The 20,128-nt window shown below is 56.3% G+C and overlaps 1 protein-coding gene across 21 annotated transcripts in view; it reads left to right on the forward strand.

The window, feature by feature from the left end:
• LOC100883165 (uncharacterized) overlaps positions 1-20,128 on the forward strand; it is an 81,844-nt gene that overhangs the window by 24,294 nt on the left and 37,422 nt on the right. For 20 of the 21 annotated variants that reach the window (XM_076540790.1, XM_076540803.1, XM_076540807.1 and 17 more), the window contains exons 2-3: positions 720-5,362; positions 17,890-17,937. In XM_076540790.1, the coding sequence (XP_076396905.1) occupies positions 754-5,362; positions 17,890-17,937 (4,657 nt within the window). In that variant the 5' untranslated portion in view covers positions 720-753. The remainder of the gene's footprint in view (positions 1-719; positions 5,363-17,889; positions 17,938-20,128) is intronic. The other variant, XM_076540793.1, reaches the window with a different exon arrangement.

Here is a 20,128-nt window from a genome sequence, read left to right on the forward strand (position 1 = left end):
GGCGACGGTGCGTATTTTTATAATCGACTGCATCGTAAGCCAATACCGAAGTATTCGTTTCAGCGTGGAATATCGCGTTTCTCCGTTCGCTCCCGTGGTTTTTTCAAACGGTCTCGTTTCGGGCGAGATCGACGAATTCGTGGCGGAACGTACGCGCCTCTCGCCGAGGCGAACGGTAACGGGACAGCGAAAAACGCGCTCGAAGACGAGCGAACCGTTTTCAGTCGGTTCGCGAATCGCGGCGAGGAAACGGTCACGGTCGTTGCTCTCGGCGAATTCGTTTCGGGCTCTACCTCGCCGACACCGACCGCCATCGACTTCGTTCGCACGCGGACGAGATCCGTCTTCTGCACAGGAAACGGGAAACTTGGTCGCGACGCAACGGTGTTCTTTCGGAAGTATAACGAGGCACGAGTCACGTAACGCGGTAGTCGGATAAGCGCGCCCGAGCAAGATCGATTTCTCGTAATCAAGGTAACGCGATATCGCAACCGCGACCGATATTATCCTGGCGCCTGTATCGTTTCGACAACCTCTCCGCACACGCGAATTCGTGCCTTTCGCTTCGGCCTCGAGTATTCGTTCGCGCGAACACGGAAACTTTGCGAACCTCCCTTTCTTTCCCTTCTCTTTCGAGCACACTCGAATTACCCCGTCGTTTGTTCGCCGTTTGTTCGCATTAACGGATTCGTCGCACGTCCGCACCTTTTCAATTTCAGGCGTCGATAAGCTGCGCTCCGCGGGACCAGCGGAATGAAGGGGGAAGAGGAGACGGGCGATGAAAGTCGTTCGAAGAAGGAAGAAGAACGGGAGAGACTGCGAGTTCTCTCGGTGGACAAGGTTACCGTGGAGAAGATAGTTTTCGAGTCGTCCAGCGGATCGCGGGAAGTGCTGTTGACGAAGAACGAGAGCTCGAGGAAGCTGTCGATAAAGTCCGAGGTGGGAAAGACGATTCCGACGAGACCCGGAACCGAACGGAAAGAACCCAAGGACGCGAAGAATCGTTCCTCGCTCCCGGAAGATATACTCGCGGCGAAACCGAGCGCCCCGACGGGGTCTAGGATCGAGAAGAGGATCAAGCCCGTCAAACTGACCAAGAGTCCGTCCATCGGTAGCGTTTCGGTACCGTCGTTCGTGCTGAACGGCGTCGCTCGCGCTAGCGATACAAGTTCCGAGGCTCCGTCGAAGGAGTCGAAGCTCGAGGAATCCAAAGAGCTAACCGAAAAGGAAGATCGCGAAACGGATGAGAAGGACAGCGAACGGAAAGACAGAGAGGAGAACGAGGGTGTCGAGGCCAGGGATCGTCTCGAAAAGAGTCGGTCGAACATCAAGGTTCTTCAAAAGAATTTGAACACCAAAATCGACGCCGACACGGTCGAGAGATACGCGAAGAAGCTGCAGGAGCTGCGGGCGAATCGCGCTCTCAGATTGCCCGTGGTCGTCGTCGATTCGAACGCGAACGAGAAGCCGCTCGGTCAGGTCGCGTTCGACGAGGACTTCCTGCGAAGGCACAGTCTCGACGAGAGGCTGAAGATCGAGGAGTCGCCGGAGAGCGAACTCGATCGACGAATCGAAGAGGAATCGGACGAGCTGGCGGCGAGAATCACCACGAAACCCAGCTACAGCGAGCAGGTGTCCGAAGTGGAGAAGAGGTGGTCCGGAGAGTTCTTGGGAAACGGACCGGGACGCGGTTCCTCGGACGAGTCCGAATCCTCTTACGTGGAGGAGTTTGGAGGCGTTTCCTCCGAGGAAAGCGTCGTCGGAGATCCCGGCGCGACGCTGCTCTTCGAGAGAAAGGAGAACTCGGAGGAGAGTCGGGGCTCGGTCGAACTTACCGGAAGGCAAACTTCCGAGGAAGTTCTCGCGGACAGCACCGTGAGCACCCTCGATTCCGATTCGTGTCTCGAGGATAGAATCGGAGCGTTGGAGGAGGAGGAAGAGGTCGATAATCGAAACGAGATCGAGAACGACCGACGACGAGAACTCGATGCCCGATCGTTAACGCGCGAACCAACCGGTCGGTTGAGCGAGGCGACCGTACCGTCCAGGGGCGAGAAGATTTCGAGCGGTTGCTCGACGGATTCCGTCGACTCGACGCGTTCGGGACGAGACGGATACGCGAGTCTCGTAAGAAAATTCGCCATGGACTCGACGTCGGTGGCGGGATCTTCTCGAACGAAGAAGGAAGAGAAGCAAAAGAAAAAGCTGGGTCTCCGGCGATTGTTGCCGGGTTTCTTCTCGCCGAAGGATTCGCGGAAAGATTACAAGAAAAAGAAGGAATCGAAGGAACGGCGAAGACACGAGGATCGACACTTTGCTCGGTACCAGCAAAACGGAAATTACACCAGGTCGCCGGACACGATGAACTTGAACGAGGACATCAAGAGGAACGTGAAGCTCGACAACAGCCTGAACGGATCCATCATCGAGGAAAGGTTGGACGAGATAAAAAGAGAATTGTTTCCGGACCAGTGCCCGATTACCAGCACTCCGGATCATCTGGCGCGCGACGAAGAGCAGGATCTGTTGCGCGATCGAGCCGTCGGGGCCAGGGCATACGCCATCGACTCCAGCCTCAGCTCGATCGCGCCGGACGACGCGTGGAACGACAGGAGCGCGCGTCTCGGAATATCGCCGGACTTTGGCAAGTTCGAGCAGCGACAGAAGCGCGAAGAGTTCTGTCAGAAGTACGGGCCACGTCTCGAACGCAAGCACAGCTTGCAGGAATCGAACCAACCGAATCGAGCGTGTTTCTTTCAGAGAAATCACGGTCCTTCCGGCAGAATCTCGGCACCGCCCACCGAGAGGTTCATCGTGAGGCCGAGAGCGATCCACCCGATCGACAGACCGTTACCGGCGATTCCGGCATTGCCGCGACCCCGAATCGATTCGTCCAACTACGAGAACTATCCGGAGGAACGAGGACAACGCCGACCTATTCGTTACGACAGAACCGCGTACACGATCGAAGAGCCGGAATACTCGAACGAATCGGCGCTGTACGAGAACGAGGCTCCGTCGGCTGGTTTGATCCTGAAGTCGGTTTCGGCTCAAGTGAAGATCACGCGGCAACCGATTGGCAATCAGAACCAGAAGAGAGCTCCGTTGGTCGGCCGATCGGCCAAGTACCTTTCGTCGGGTTCCAGCCAGAAGTCCGGGGATTACGGCGATTCGAGCTGCACCCCGAATTCTAGCCAGAAGAGCGAGTTCTCGCCGTCGAGCTCGAAAAGCGGCGAATACTACTTGAACTCGCCGCGCAACAGCGGCTCTCCCAACGGCAGAGACTTCGACGAGGAGAATAGCCCTCCGAGCCGAGAGGGCATTTACGAGAACGAAAAGTCTCCTTCGAGATCGTCCACTCGATGCGCGGACGAGCGGATCTACGACGAGACTCCGTCCTCGGATCGCGAAGCGAAACGACCGAACTGTTCGCTGGACAACACGGACTCTTCTCCGAGTAGAGTTTGCCCGAAAGACGAACGTCCCACGTCGCCGAGAAGTAACGCGGACAAGCGGAGCGACGGAGAAGCGTCGGTGAGCAAGGCGCGTGGATCTCGAATCGCGCCACCGCCGCCGCAACCCACTTCCAGAAGATCTCAGCCCAACGAGCAGATCCTGATCGCCTCGCCGAAGAGGGAAGTCGCGTACGAGACCAGGATACCTCGGCCCGTCAACGAATCCGGACGTTGCGCGGTCGAATCTCCGGTGCGCCTCGCCAACTCGCCTCACGGGCTAGCCGCAACGAACGCGTTGGACGCGCGGAACCAAGACTCCGGAAGCGGAAATCGGGAGGTTTCGGGCTCGAGGGCCGTCGAGTATTCGACCGGTGCCGAGATAGCTCGACCAGAACCCGTTTACGGGCATCGAAACGAACGGAACGCGGACGGTTCGGAGGTCAGCGACGGAGCGCCGCGGACGCAGGGACCAGCGACTTCTCCGTCGAGGAGTCCCTCGAACCGAAACGAAGCTGTCGCGCCGGAGAGGAACGCGTCGCGAACGGGAAATTCTGGCGAACCCGTGGAAAGTTCGCGACGAGGACAAAGTCAGCCGACGGTTCGATCGCCGCGCTCGATTCCGTTGCTCGCGATCGACGCGCAACGATCCCGGAATTCCGGCCAACAGACGGCGTACGGGATCGCGAACTCGGGACGCGCGGAACCGCAACGGGTCTTGCAGCCACAGCCGCAACCGCAAAGGCAACGACCGGAACCGCGATCGCGATCGCCCGCGTCGCAGAGTGTCGAGGAGGCCGCGTATCTTCGGCGAATTCCGGAAACGACGCACGGGCAGGAGCTGGTCGTCGGACCGCCGTCGCCGTCCAAGCAGGAAACTCGCCAGCGTTTAGAGGCGTTCTATTGGCAACAAAAGACCCTGGAAGCGAACAGAAAGGCCGTCGCGCCTCCGACCAACTCGACGTCGAGACAGATGGGAAGAAAAATTGATTTACCCGAGGTCAGGGAGGCGGTGTATTGGCAACGGCTCAAGAAGTTGGACGAGGAGCAACAGAGGCGTATTTACGAGCAGAATTTGATGGAGGAGCGGTCGTATCGCGACACGGGATCGAAGAGCCCCGCCGCGAGATCGACGGGTCCGAGGCAAGTTCCGGCGACTACCGCTTATGGAGAAGGGACTCCGTGGGCCGGCAACGTCGCTCGCTCGAAACCGAATCCCACCGGAAAGCCGCCGCTGATGCAGAGTCAAAAAGGTCAGAATCAACCCGTGCTGATCGTCAGACCGCAACAAGCGATTCGAGAACGTCGGGAAACGATACCGGTCAAGCCGGTCGACTCGAGCGCCGGCCAAGAGACGCAGAGATCGAAAAGCGCGTCTCCGCATTTCCATCGCGGCGGCGACTCGCGCCAAATCGTCCCGCGAAAACTCGACACCCCGTCGACTTACGAAGAGGAGGCGACGGCGAACGACGACGAGGGGAAAATCGCGCCTCCACCGATATTCAAGAGGGGCAGCCTGATCGGTGGAGAATCGGCGGAATACGGTAGCGCCAGTGGTGCCAAGCGAGTCAGCTTTTCGAACCAGTCGGCGATCGGTCAAGATCTGGTCAGCGGAAATTGGCCGACGAAACGCGGAATCGCTCCGGAACCGCCGACGCGAACGCGCCGCAGCGAGGACAGCGTTTCCGACACGGACTCCGTGTTTCTTCGACGAGACGCCTGTCCCGACACGGAATACGACGCCGACAGGCCGCTGCCGCCGTTACCGCCTCCGGTCCAAGACGCCGTATCTTCCGGAAATTCCAGCGGAATCACCGCGCCGAGAAGCAACGCTTCCGGAGACGCTCGATGGAACGCGAGAGCGGATCCCCGACGAGCCATCAGCCCACACCGAATGCTTCGCCAAAAGGGTGAGTACACGTTATTTCCCTCAGGCCGATTGTTTCCTCGAGGCGCGAAGTAATTTTCCTCGTATTGTTCGAAACGAGCGGTCCGTGAAATCGGTTATCGGATCGATGCTCGTCGTCTCGCGAAGTCTTAGCTCGACGCCCGTGCACCTTTAACGGGCGTTTTTACCGTGAACTTGTACCGACGACGGAAGCAACCTCGTTCGGGGTCAGAGACGGTCTTGGCTGCGCGATACGTGGGCAGAAGCGTTACGTCACCGGACGAGTCGGAGTAGTCGCACGGGCAGTCGCGATTAGTTGCCCTTCTAGTTTTCCCCGTGAAAGGTCGGTCACCTTTCTCGGGAGGAAGCGTCTCTTAACCGGCCGACGATCGCGAAGCTGCGGCAGAGTCTCCGGGAAATACGCGTCTTCGACGACGGATCGTCGACGTTCAATATGTATGCAAATCGTGCGAATTCGCACGGGCGATATTGGCAAAGGCTGTATCGCGTCGATGTCGTGGCGGGACTCGGCGCCCCTTCGTTCGAAAGCGGTCTCGATCGCGCGCGCGGATTCGGGCAAAGGGGATCGAAAAGTCGGATCGCGGGATCCGGTACGCGTCCGTGCGCGAGAGATCGGGAGAGGTCGCGGAACGGTCGAATGTTTTCCGCTCGGTGAATAGCGGGATGGCGTTCGGGAGGATGCGGCGGCGAGAGGAGGGCGTTCGGGATCGATCCCCGACTCGGTTCCCGTGACGTCACGCGGGAAGGGAAAGGGAGGTAGAAGGGGCGAAGCAGGGGGCTCGGGAACAAGAAGGAAAGAGAGACAAAGGGAGACGAAGCGAGAAAGGTTCGGCGAGAGGGTGGTCGCGAGGCGGTGGCGCGACGCAGAGGGAGAAAAGAGAGAAAGGCGGGTGCAGTGCCGGGACTCGGGCAGGTCCCGGCGACGTCGTTCCGTTCGGCGGGTTTTCGATGGTGGTGCCGCTGTCGTTGCTGGCACCGGCGTTAGCGTACCTCGCGAAGCCTCGCGAAACGACGCGCGTAGCTGGTGCTCGTCCCGATAGTGGTAGTGGTAGCTGTGGTAGTTGCGGCTACGTTGGTGCTGGTGGTGGTGGTGGTGCGACGCGGCCGGTATCAAAGCTCGTCTTATCTTATTTCCACGGTTGGCCGTTTTCGTAGCTTCGAAAGCCTCGTCCGAGTACGATCGATCGCGACCTTCGAAGACGCGTGTCCGCGAAGAAGACGGACGAAACGCGAGCAAAACGGAAAACGGCGGGTTCGCGGATTTCGGAGGGTAGCGGTGCTGCCGTCGAGCCGGTTGCCCGTGCCGCGACGTTTTCGTTTCACCGGTGTCGATCCGCGGAGTTCGCGTTCCTTCGCCTTTATTCCGAACAGTTTCTCCGCGATAGTTCATCTCGGTCGTTGGTATCGGGGATTCTCCCGGTTACCCTACTTGGACCGTGAATCGAACGACGCGTACGGGGTCGTTGGCTGTTCCTCGGTCGTGACCTTCACCGCGTTAGGGACTCGAAACGCGAGCATCGATTACGAACCGGACGGAATCACGATTCGTCATGCCCTTAATCGTGTTTCTCGTCTTCTTTTTTCTCGTGGCATTCTTTCTGTTCGCGGTATGTTTCTTCGTCGGTCTGGTGTCCTCGCTTTTCGGAACAATTTCGTGATCGTTCACCTCCGTTCCGTTATCCCCGTTTCCGCGGTCCACGTTTGCGCGTGCTTCGATACGTATCGCGGGGTGATCGACCCGTCGCGTCGTTCCTTGCCGGTTAATTCGCGTTTCTGTCGCGTCGAACGAAACGTAGAAACGTCCTGTTCGGGGCTGGTGCTCCTTTGACCCAGTGATCCGATTCGGTCGGTGGCGCGCACCCACCCTTCGCGAGCGATCGCGCTGCTCGCGGCCGAAAGATGGCGACTCGGTATCGCGCAACGATCGTTTCCTTCCGACTTCCGACCGTCCCGTAAAAGAATTTTCGACTCCCGTTTCGCCCCGTTACTACCGCGTCGTTCGCGTTGTCTTTCGTAGAGCTCCTCCGATTCGCGGTCGAAGGAAAGCGGACGATGATCGAGCGGAATTCGATCGTACGGCGGGAAGAGGCTACGACGTGAATCGATAGATCGGAGAGCGCGGTCCGAAGCAAGCGGAAACGATACGCGTCACGGTTTGTGATGCTCGACGCGGAGAGCCGAGAGGGCCGCGTGAAATCGCGCGAACCGCGCGATCGCGCGAATCGCTCGAATCGTTCGATTCGCTCGAGAACGGTGGCGCGATCGGGCGCGAGTCGCGTGTCGTGAACGCGCGCGGCCGCGCAGCCGCGGCAGCAAACGCGCGCGCGAGCCCTTCGAGAAATGACGCTATCCGGCCCACGTTCGAAACGCTGAAACGCTTGCGAAACATGTTGATGCGTTGGAAGAGCAAGGACAAGAGCTCCGGCAAGAGCTCCTCCTCCGGTACCAGCCTCGGCAAGAAGAAACGCAAGTTCGGCAGGGAAGGTAAGGAACCGTTTCACCTTTCCTCTCCATCTTCTTCCATTTGGTCTCGCGTTCGCCAACGTTTCTCAAACGTTTCACCGAGCTGCGACGCAGTCCCGCGAGAGGACCTTATCGATTTTCGATGACGCGCTCTACAAGGTCGACTTTGCTAGCGTTTCTGCTCTTCGATTCCCGGCCGGATCGAGACCTTTTGCGTTCTTCGTCCCGTTTCGAGCACCGCGACGTTTCGAACGGAGAACCGTGGCAGACTGTTTAAGCGAAAACGCGATCGAAGGTCCCCGTTAGCGCGATCGAAGAGAGACGATCGACGATCGAAGGGACGACGCGTTTCGCGCGTCGAGGAAAGAGGGGGCGTTCGCACCGGAGAGACGCACCGACACCTTCGAAAGGACGAAACAGCCAAGCTTCTCACCTGTCACGGAGACGGAACGTGCATCTCGGGTAGCAGGTTGACGGTTTGAGCGGCTACACCCTGTCACGGTTCCTCGACGCTTGCGCGCAGGTTGCGCACTCCCGTTCTCTTCCTTCTTTGCACCTCTGGCTCGCGACCCTCCTCCCCGCGCTCTTGCTTCTCTTCTCTGTTCCGCCCTGTTCCGTTTCGTTCGGTCGCGCACTACTCCGCTTCTTCTTCTTCTTCCGCCTGTTCTTCGCACCGTTCGCCGGTATTTCGGGTGTGTACGCGAGCCGCGCGCGCTTCCGCTATCGGCGGTGCGCTCGCGATACCACCTCCAGTGCTATCGGTATCGGCTCCGTCGTCAGCAGTAGCGGCAGCGGCAGCACCACCGGTGCTAGCAGCGACCTACGACGTTCGGTCAATTCGTCCCACCCTCTACCTTCGTCGTCGCGGCACCGCCGCTCCTGCCGAGAACAGTTACGCCGTATCCTTCCGTCGCGCGAGATCTTTATCGTCGATCCGATCTCGGATAGATCCTCGCGGAGAGATCGAACCGCGTGACGCGCGAGTGCTTTGCCGAGCAAGAGGAAGTGTGCACTTGGACGTTAGGACTCGGACGATGCTAGGTCCGAGAGGACGAGCGCGCGATCGGCCCACGACGTCGAACGATCGACGACGCGGACGTTCCGAGGTGCGTGCCCTTTGAGATCGAGGGGTCATCGTCGCCGTCCGAAGCGATACAAAGATCCGAGTCGAAAAGTCCGAAACTCGAATGCACGATCTTCGAGCGGCGAGCGGCCGTTGCACGCGTACCAGTTGAACGATCCTGACTTCTCTGCACCGAAATGCGTATATTCGTCTGGAGACACTGCGTGTCGTTGGACGGTAAGGAATCGACACTCTACTTGATATCGAATCGCGACACTTTTCGCCCAATAATGGCGATCGTTTCTCGGCCGATCGCCGATCCCGGTTAATTTTCCTCCCGTCGAGCCATTATTGCGCGAAACTGCCTCCTTTTATCTTTGTCGTCCTTTGTTCGAGATACCGCGTTCTCAACCACGACCTATCCGCTGGGACGCGCTCGCGAAACAAACGATCTTTCTTTCTCCGCGGTTACCCGCGGACCTTTCGCGTTCGCTCGAACGTTACGAGTTCCGCGCGAACAAAAGAAAAGAAAAGGGAAATTCGGCTCTAGGGCTTTTCTCGCCACCAGCCGTTTTCGCCTCGAACCAGAAGAGAAGCTCGTTTTTCTCGCTCCGAGTCGATTTACGTAGGCGAGCGTCGTTCTTTCCACGAACGTACGAGACAGCGATGCTTATTTTACGAGAACAGCCGGAACGAGAGGATGCACTTTGCGTTTAATAGGTAAACGGCCATTCGTAATAGACGTCACGCCGTATCCCGTTGACCTACTTGTCGTGCGCGAACTTGGATCGTGACGTGACACGACGCGACGCGACGGGGGACAAGGGTCGACCGTTCGTTCGTTTCCCGTTCCTTCGAATTCGATTTCGAACGATCCTTCTCTTTCTCGATTGCGAAAACTTTGTCTCGATGACTCGCTACTATCGCCGAGATAGACGTTAAGGACTCTTATCTGACACCTAATCGAGAGCGAATCTCAATTCGATTACCGACACAAGTTTTTTTCAATAAATTTTTGCGAGGCGTTATCGATTTCCAGCACGGTCGAGACGTTGTCGAAACGACACACGCGTCTTCTGGAATCAATTTGCTCCGTCAACGCGACGGAGGATCGGTGTCGTGGCCTGACCCAATTGCGGCGAACCGAGCGAGTTTCGATCTCGTCGAATAAATTGCGTTTACCCTGCGCCACGCACGGACGCAGTTCCCAATTTATGCGGCACACCTTCCAGCCTTTTCGCCTGGACCGTTGCCGACACGTTCGCCTCTCCTCCGAGAGAGATCGTTCGATAGCCACGAAGCTTTAAACTTTCAACAAATAGACTCGCGTCGATCGCGAGAAACGAGAGGAGCGAGCAGAAGAGGGAAAAAAGAAGGAAAGATAAAAGCGTTTCGCGAACGTACACGAAGAAAGTATTCCTGAGGGAATACGAGAAAACGGAAGCGACATGCCGAGTAGCGTGGATAGCGATCGATGCCGCGAAAATGCTCCGGATCGTTTTCCTTTTCCTTTTCTGATATGTTCTTCTTCCCTTCGTTTCCTGACTGCATCCGGATACGTCGAGATACGTGTTCGGAAGTCTCGCGACTTTCTTTCGATCGCGGGAAGAAGCAATCTCTCTTGTACGCGTTTCTGCTTCCGCACGGATGTAAGACTTAAGACCGTCAAACGCGGGAAAGCGAAAAGGGTAAACGCGGAGAAAATGTTGTAACGACGTTCGCTGCCCTACGCGTTTGTATTTGACGTCGTCGGAACGCGCTCGAATAAATCGCGTCGTCGAACGAAAATCCTTCTTTCTCGTCTTTCTCGTATCTTTGGTAAAAGGAATTCTTGCGCGATACGAGGCGAAAACGGAGGATCTCGACGCAAAAGGTCAAAGACGAACAAATATTTCGCCTTTCCGTTTCTCGGCATCTTTGATATTTCATGGAAACGTCGCGATCCACCCTGGAGTACCGTAAAGCCTAGTTACTCGAGCGAAATAGGTCGAGTGTCCTGCGCGAACTCGCGACCTGCCCGTAACTTTGTTCGAGAGTAAATCATTCCGGTTCGCGCTATTTACTCACCGCAAGCTTTTGCGATTCGTTTCGGCGAGGTTAACGTTCCGAAACGCTCGACCGCGCGGGACCTTTACGCGAAAAGAAATCCATTTCGCTCGACGTTTGCTCGCGATACTCCAGAATAATTGAAACGCGAATTTCCGCGACAAACTTTTACCCCTGCTTCTTTTTCTTCCGCTTTGATCGCGAAAACAGTTTCCGGCTTTGTTAGTCGACCGATCGATTCGCGTATTTATACGAATTTCGCGAAAAGAACGTTGCTTCTACTCGGCGTTATTGCTACTTATTCGAACGGGCTCAGGCTTTTCGACGTTCGCCGATCGTCGCGGTACGATTCGCGCTTCGACGGCAAAATCTGTCGGATCCGACGGGACGGCTGATCGATTCTTTCCTCCGCGTTCCCTTTAAAAGCAACACGGATTATTCCGGGATTTCGACGGTTTCCTTCCATTTTCCGACGACGGTGTATTTTCCAAAATATCGACGAGATCGTTTTCCCCGACGTCATCGTATTTCGTCGAATTCCCTCCTCGAAATCGCTTATTGCAACTTTTGTCCCGCCGCGAAGAACAACGTCCCGCGAAGTTTAGATATCTTATTTCCCGCCCGTACGCGACTTCGCGAGATTCCGCAAGTTTCTCGCGAGAAAATTGACCGTGTGGAGCGGTATAAAAGTTGCTGACGAACGGTTGTTCGTAATTAACCCGGAGCGCGTTAAAGTTTTCGACGCGAGAAGAAGAGGAAGAATCCGTGGCTCTTCGGAGTAACGCGAGACGCGCGATGCGTGAACGCAATGTTCGTTAGTAGGTTATCGGTTGTCGGAAAAGGGGTTGGAGAAGGAAGGGGTGGTTCGGCGACTCTGGCGGAGGGGGTCAGGCCGAGGTCGGGGTCGGGGCTGTGGGGCAGGAGAGATGAGGAAGGACCGCACCCACCCCGGTTTATCGACCGGGTTACACCCTTAGCCGACTCTCTTTCTCTCTCCGTTCGCGTGTCGCCTCCCATCTTTCTCTCTCTTTCGCGGATTCTTCTCCTTACTCGCGTATCCCTTTTCGTCTCTTCCTCCGCTTTTTACCGGTCGGTGCAACTTCCGCGAACGCGTTCCGACCACGAGAAAAACTTGGCAAATTATTTGGAAAGAAACTGGGCTACGACGCGGAGAATCGATCGCGTTTCCGGTAACGTCGACTAGGTGGAAGCTATTTCCGGTGATTCGCTCGGAAAGAAGCAAATTGCGACAAAGTCAACGTTTCGAGATTAACGCGGTAGTTACGAATCGATTTCGCGCGACGAAATCGGCAAAGGATGCTCTTTTTCGCGCGCTTTCCACCGCGTTGCTCTCTCTCTCTCTCTCTCCGTCTATTTTTGCGCTATTCGTCGTTCGTCACGGTTTACGAACGCGTCGTTTTAAATCCTCGAAAAACATCGGGTCAGAATTCGCGAAGCTCTCTCGGAGACCACGAATCGACGCGACTTCGTCGAACGTTGGATTCGCGCCAAAGCATACTCGCTCGCGGGTCCTTTGACCTCGTTCCTCCGAGTCCTTCGGGAACGCGATCTTCGAGTTGCTCGGCAGCTAGGAAGAGGATCGCGAAATAGCGGGCTGCGGTTTCGGACGTTGCGTTGGTCCGCTACCGCAGTCTCTCGTTTTGTTTTCGTTGTCGGCGGGACGTCGACCGATTTTATTCCGATTCTGCCTTTGATCTCGCGGTCTCCGTTGTTTACCCTTCGCGCTCGAAACGAAGAAGCGCCGAGGAAGCGTAAGGACGTTCGTGGAACGTTGATCTCGGAAAGGAGAGCGACCGCTTCCGTTCGGCTTCGAATTTCGCGGCCAAGACGCGTCGCTCGGTCGAGGGGGAATCGAACGCGGACAACCGAGGAGGAGAACCGAGACGCATCCGTTCGTCTCCGACCCTCGAAACGGGCCGGTGAACGCGCTTCCGTTTCGTTCTGTTCCGTTCGTTGGCAAAAGTAAACGAACACGATCCAATTGCGGGCCGCAGTTAACGGCAATTGACGATCGGGGAACGGAGCGAACGAAGATCGCGCTTGGGAAAAAGGGACGAGGCCGAAGGTGCGTCGAGAGAGAGAAACGGAAGGGGGCCGAGCAAAGCGGAGAACAGGCTGGAACGAAACGGAAGAAGGCGGAGGAGCGAAGGAGCGGATAGAGAAAGAGAGATCGGATGGCGGAGAGCTAGGCGACAGAGAACGTTACGGAACGGAACGGCGTGTGCGGGGCAGGCCGAGGGGAACGTGGAACGGTACGGAGCAACGACGAGAGGAGAAAGAGCTGGAGGTGGAGGTGGAGGCGGAGGAGAAGAGGGTTCGCGGTGCAAGCTTCTAGGGAGCGTCGGTGTCAGTGTGCATGCGGACGTCGAGTCGGTTGGCGTCGCGGGAGCTCGCGTCAGCTCGCGTCGCGTCTCGCCTCAAGCGATCCACGTTGAGTCCGAACGAGCGCGAGTTTCGAACCTTCGACGGATTCGACCGATCTGGTACGCGCGTCTTCTCGCGTCGTCGACGATGCTGGAGAAGTCCGATTTTTCGCGATCGCGTAGTGCCTCGTTTCCCGAGCGAGATATTTCTGGATACGCTTTTTTCGAAACCGATAATCGATAAGAGACTCGCGCGTTTTTCGACGTAACGCGTCGCAACGCTGGCGAACGTAACTGCTCGACGGATCGTTTCGCGTAGCGGTCCAAAACAGGTTCTCCTCGCGACTCCGCCTTTCTTCTTCCGCCCTCGGTATCTAGTTTTCCATTCGCGTTGCTCGCGCGATCGAGATCGATTCGACGGCGGCCGACTCGATAAGCTTCGAAATTGGCGCGTTGCGGAAACGCGAACGCGTCCTTGACCCGACGGAGGCGTGTCCCGGTCGTAGGCGCATCGGTGCCGCTTTCGCGCCACTTCTGCCAGGGTGAACGCTTTCCATCCTTCCGTGCGCGATCCTGGATACGGGAATCCCCCACGGTGTATTTACGCGTACGTGTATATTTAGAGGCGATCGAACGGCGATCCGTGCTCGTTTTTACTCGAGAAATTCGCTTGGACAGAATGGTCGCTTAAAAATACACCCGCTCGACGCGAGAGCTCTCCGATGATTGTCCTTGACCCGTGGAAAACGCGTTCGGGTGGACGCGAAGCGGACTTCACGCTCCAAAAGCCTCGTCGCGGTCGGTGGATTTTCGCGAAGAAACCGAGATCGATCCGGAAGAAGGAATTATTCGGTCGCGACTCGACGATTCGAATTTTACGAGAAAAAAGGGATTCTCGTGGTGGCGAGCGCGCGACGCGGTAAAAAGTAACGGAGGGAGAAAAAAGAAAGAAACGAGCAGACGCACGCTTTTCGACGCTGCCACGGGACAAGAGAGAGAAGCAACGAACGAACGTACGAACGAAGAGTCGGGATATAAAAAGAATGACGGCGGCGGTGGTGACGGCGCGTCGGCCGTCTACGCGCGCAATCGACACGCTTAGCAAAGGGAGCGGAAAACGAAAGCTTTCGTTCGCGTCGTCTGCCGTATAGACGGAGCCGTATTTTCGTTGGACGAGCGTTCTCCGTTGCGGCGGCGGCGGCGACGATCATCGGCGAAACGCGATTTCTTTGTCCGACGCGGTCTTCTTGGCGCTCTAACGACGTCCGGGTGGGACCGTTAAAAAGATCCGACGACGAACGGGACGGGACTCGCGCGATCCCCAATTGATCGAGCTTACGCGATGCTTCGGGTTGTTGGTTTTTCCCATCGCGTCCCTCCGTTCGTCTTGCGCATTCAGCGGCGGTAACGATCTCTTCTGAACTACTCGTAGGCACGTCAAGAGTCACGGCGCGTCGCGAAGACAAAAAGAATCGTAGAGCATCGCGAAAGAGAAAGAACGCTGGCTACTAAGCGGAGTGGTCTCGTTTCGTTTTGCTCTTCTCGTCCCTTTCTTTTCTTCTCCTCCCTCTCGACCCCCTTCTTCTTTCCGGTTCTTCTTCGCTCCCTTCTCGTCCGTGCTTCACCGTTTTCCTTTTACCGTTCGCGCGTTCCCTTTCGAGTTCCATCGATGATTCGCATCGAGGCGTTTAAAGGTCAAACGGATAAGGTCGGAAGACGCGCGAGCTGCAGCGGTACTACGCAGGGTACGGAGTTGGGAGAGGCTGGTCGGTTTACGTCGGATGGGTTAATTTCGCCCGATCTCGTTAGTTCCACTAGTTGGAAAAGAGACGAGAGCGAGTTAAATTCGAGGGAACGCTGGTCTCCGATTATCCAGAGACCCGGAGTATCGTAGGATTCTTCGCCGGTCCAATTAACTCCGGTTTCTGGAAGATTCGTATCTTTCTAGTTGCGTAGTTTTCGTAGGCCGCCACGAATTCCTTGTTCTCGGTCGATAGGACGATCGTTTTAATTGTCCGTCCGGTATCGATTACCGGCGCAGGAGTGACGAGGGGGTAAAACGATACTTTGCAACAAAGACGGTATCGTTCGAAGGGGAAAAGTTTACGAGACGGTCGCGAAAGTGTCTTCCGATGTTCGATAGGCACGTGCGCGCGCGACGCTACCGGAAGAACGAAAGAGTAGCTCGTTTGAAAAGCGTTTTGTTTCGCTCGATGAATCCTCGCGTACGAAACGCACCAGTCGTTCGGAATCGATCGCGTGCACTCGCTCGCGCGCAACCGCGTATCCTACTATAGTTACACGCGTATCGCGTGCACGGATAAGATCGACGAAGCTGGATTCGTCCTTCGGCTCGCTTGGCTCGGTTGTCGCGATCGCGTGCGTTGCCGCGAATTCGCCTCGTTTTCGCGCGACGGTGAACGGGACACGTCCCCCTCGAGTCGAGAAACTCGGCCAGTTTTTCCAACGACCGTACCAACCTTTGCTCCCTCGTCCTCTCTCGTTTCTCGCTTAAGCCTCTTAACGGAGTCGAAAGCGGAAAGAAAGACGCTGACTCGAGTAGAGACGCTGGTTCTCTCCCTCTGTTGCGAACTCGAGCTTAATCGCCACTTAAGAATCGCGTGATCGCGCTTCGTTGCGCAATTTCGCGAATTGCCGGCAGAAAAAGTTTTCCCCCGTTTCTGGTGTTTGCTCGTTTATCCCTGTTCTCCTCGTTCTTTCGCCAAGTGGCTGGTCCGCAAAGAGCGTCTCTCCTCCTCCTACGAGGTTCCTTCCTCGGTTTCCGAGCGTCTCGGACGCTGACCGCCGGAGATCGAAAGCTATTCCGCGGCATCGATCGTCGCTCGAAATCTCTCGTCGGTTACCGATAACCGATAACCGATTACCGATCACCGGTCGCGCGAATTCCACGATCCGAATTACATCGAATTTGAGGTGGCAGGAGCGCGCGCGTCATCACCGCCCTCCGTCCGACCCACCCACTCAACCCCCATTAGTCTCGCTTCGAAGCGTACGAGGGCCAGCATCGCAAAATACCGCTAGCGTAATTGCGAATTGCCATCGTTGCATCGCGTTCGACGATCGATTTCCGTGAGAGCGCGACCAACCGATTCGTCCTCCGTAGCTTCTCCGTCGAATCGGGTTACCAGTTAATTTCGCGTCGCTCCGCAACAACCGTTCTCGATACGAGCTTTGCCCGATATTTCTGAATTTCGTTTACCTCCGTGCCATTTACCGGTCTTCGTTCTAACTAGCTTTGTCGCTGTCCGTTCCGCGCACACCCCACCCGTTTTCTATTCCGGTGTAATTATTTTCTTCCGCGAAAGCGAAGCGAATCTCGGACGCTGACCACCGATATTTTCACGTTCAAACCAATTTCCGACAACTTTTGTTCGTCCGCGTTTCTCGCGTCCCGACCGGAAAGACAAACGATCCAAGAGAATCTCTTTATCCTTCGGAATTGTCGGTTCACCGTCGCACGGACTTATCGCGAACCGATTAATTTTCTACGTCACCGATTACGAACGTTCTCTTTTTCCGTCGCGTTTGCCCGAAATTTCGTGCGAGTCGATGATCGATTTCGATTCGACAGAACGGTAGGCGAGATGCGAGGGTGAACTCGCGGAAGGAATAAAAATCGTTTTCCATCGATTTCGTCGGGTTGGACAGGTCGTGCCGTTGGTGGTGGTGGTGGTGGTGGTGGTGGTGTTGTTGTTACCGTCGGAAACGGCGGTATCGGTGATGGTGACGGTGGTAGTGGTAGCGGTGACGGTGGTCGAGAAAATCGAGGGACCACGGTGGCTTCGATCGATCGAAATTCCCCGGCTCGTCTCGAACAACGGGCCGTGCTCGGTCGAACGATGAGACTCGCTCGTCGATGATCGATCGCGTCGAACGGAGCATCGTCGCTACCGAAGAAAGATCCTTGTCAGGAAAGCTATCGAGGAAAGGTATCGCGAACGGAACGGAAATGTGCAGCAAGTGCAGCGAGTGTTGCCAAGGATCTAGGCACAGCGTGGACGCTAGCCCCACGCCAGGATCCGATTCCGAGACTTCAGGTAACCGTACCGGTTCCTTCTTTGCCCCGACTCGTTTCGCGTAACGAGAACAAATCCTTTTCTTAGAAGATCTCTGTTCGACCCGCTGTTCGAAACGGACTTTAAAACGCGGAAACCGGCACCGTTTTTCATCCCGTCTCGAATTCGATTCGTTCGGACGGACGCGAAAAGGGCAGACAGGGCTAAGCGCGGAGGTAGAAAAGCTCGTTCGGAGAACGATAAAACGGCTGGGTTAGCGTCGCGAACGAGATTACCGGAGACGAGAGAACGGGAGAAAAAAAGAAGTTGACGCTCCGGGCGTAACCCCGAGCTATTCTTCTTCTCTTTCTTTCGTTTCGTAAATACGCGGCTCTTTCGACGTTCAAACGTCGAGACGATCTTTGTCCGTCGACGGCAAACTCTGCGCTTTTCGCGATTTCGCGCTCCTCGCGAACACTCGCGAGTTTAGAGCTTTTTTTCGATTCCTCTCGCTACGGTAGCGATGCTAATAGATTCGTCCTTTTTCTTGTTGCAGAGGAAGAGTGGAATTCGGATGGCAAGGGTCGACAGTCCAACGACATCGGTGAGTCAGCGTTCCCGATTCGCGAGTACTCGCTCGTAAATTCTTCTCGTTCTTTTGTGTCGTTGGGAGTACACACTCGGTCGTTCGATTCCGGCGCACCGAGCGATTAGTCGAGATTTTGGCCAGACTTAACCCTTTTCCGCGCTCCGTTCTCTCGCCGTTTAAATAGGTAGGCGGGCGTTACGAGCTTAACTTAACCCCTGGAATCGGCGAAGCGTCTGTCGGGTTTCCCCGGTTCGAGTTTCACCGGCGACCACCGTGCCGGCCTTCTCCCTTCCGGTTACTCCTTGACGCGTGAAAGCGATACGGCGACCGCCCTTCCGTCTTTGACGTTAACTTTGCCCCCAGGGCTCTTTCTCTCCTCCCCATCCACCGCTCTATAAAAGCGGCAAAACTTTCGCCCGATAACTTTGTCACCGCGCGGATTCGTCGGAATCGAAAATCCTGTTCCGCGATCGATCGACACGCGACACGCGAGACGCGTGTCTAATTCGAGCGACGGCACGATCCAATAATCGAATCGAATGCCCTTAATTCCGAAAAGCGGATTTCGAAGCGGCGACGCGAGATCGCGACCGCGCCGCTCGTCTCCGTTCACGAAATTTACCCCGGAAGCAGAGACGAGCTTCCGTTTCCTTTGTTTCGTCCGAATTACCGGCCGTTCGAAGCGTCGCGTCGTGTCACGTCGAGCTCGATTACGCTCGGCCGGAAGTTTCGTGGCAAAGACGCCGGAAGCGGGATTAACTGGATTCAGCGGGGAGAAACGATTTAAAGCGTCCTTTCCATTAGCGCTCGGCAAGCTGTCCTGCCGAAACTTTGCCGAGAGAGTTCGCCGCGACGGAATCGTGGCAGGGGCAAAAAAAAGTTTGTCGAACTTTTTTGACTTTTTTGAAAAAGCACTCGAGAGCTTGGAGGGAATATCGTCTCGAGTTTGAGAACTCGAGGATAATTGAAACCGGATCAAAATGTTGTTTCGCGACGCGCGAAAGTGCACCAGATAGCGTTTAGTTTCGTTCGAGTTGGAAAACTGTGTCGTCCAAATAGAAGCCCTCTACCGCTCTAGCCACTTTTCTACCGGCTTACCGTCGTTCGACGCTCGTACACGCGCGCATTCCAATAGATCCAAAGAAAGAGATTATCATCCGGAAGATCGTTTAGCCGCACCCTATACTTTTCAATTTGCAGCCTGGCGGGAAGTCGTTTAATTCCTTCGGAAACGTCGTGCGCTATCGCTATCTTTCTCTCCCGTTCGCGTTTGCCGCGAAGGAAAAATTATCGACGCTGGGTAGCCGTTTGCTCGCGCGTTCGATTTATATTCTACCTCTCGCGTAATAAAAAACGAAGGAAACCGCGTGGAAGGAAACGGTATCGGAGGAAGAATAAAAATGCGAGGAAATTGCGAAGAATAGGACAGGACAGAATGGAATAAGTAAGGAGGCTCGAACGATAAAGAGGAGTTTCCTCGGTCGGTGAAAGGGGTCCGAGAGCGCGTGTACCGTCCCGAGCGGAGAGGCGTCCCCGTCGTCGTCGACGAGATGGCGCGGCGCTAGTCGACGCGACGTTGGCGTCGCGGTGATCGCGGTGCTCGCGGTGCTCGGGGGCGCCCTCGCCGCCGGTGGACGCCGGTCGAAGCGAATCGCGTGGCAATCTTTTAAAACGGTCTCTCGCCACACCCTGTCGCCGATTTCCGAGTAAAAAACACGCGCCGCGCGATTTTTTCGCGTCCCGTTTCGCGGTTCGCGTTTCCTCGCGTCGCGTTTTACCCAGTGAACGTTTCGTTCGTGGTCCGCGCGCCTCCGATCGGACGAGAATCGGTTTCGCTCGTTATTTTTATTCTTTTTTTCGTTTCGCGGTCGCGACGATGCGGCCGATAGTGGAGTACCGTCGCGCGAAACGATGACGCGGTTTCTCGGTATGTTCCGGGCTCCTCTCGGTGTCGTCGGTGCGAAAGGACGACGGGATGCGGATCGAGGGCGATCATTCCGAAGGTGCGTTAACGTTCTCGGCTCCGAACGATCGCGATATCGGTGCGAGCAATCTCGAGGATAGTTTTTCCTGTGATCGTTGAAGGAACGCGCATCGTGCACCGGGTCCCCCTTCGGGAAGGGACGGTTCGCTTTCGATTTCGTTCTCTGTCTCGCTCGCGGCGTCGAACGGCGTCCAGAGGCGACGCTCGGCGGATCCTACGTCA

Source organism: Megachile rotundata, chromosome 16 (assembly GCF_050947335.1).
Source record: "Megachile rotundata isolate GNS110a chromosome 16, iyMegRotu1, whole genome shotgun sequence".
Classification (NCBI taxonomy): domain Eukaryota; kingdom Metazoa; phylum Arthropoda; class Insecta; order Hymenoptera; family Megachilidae; genus Megachile; species Megachile rotundata.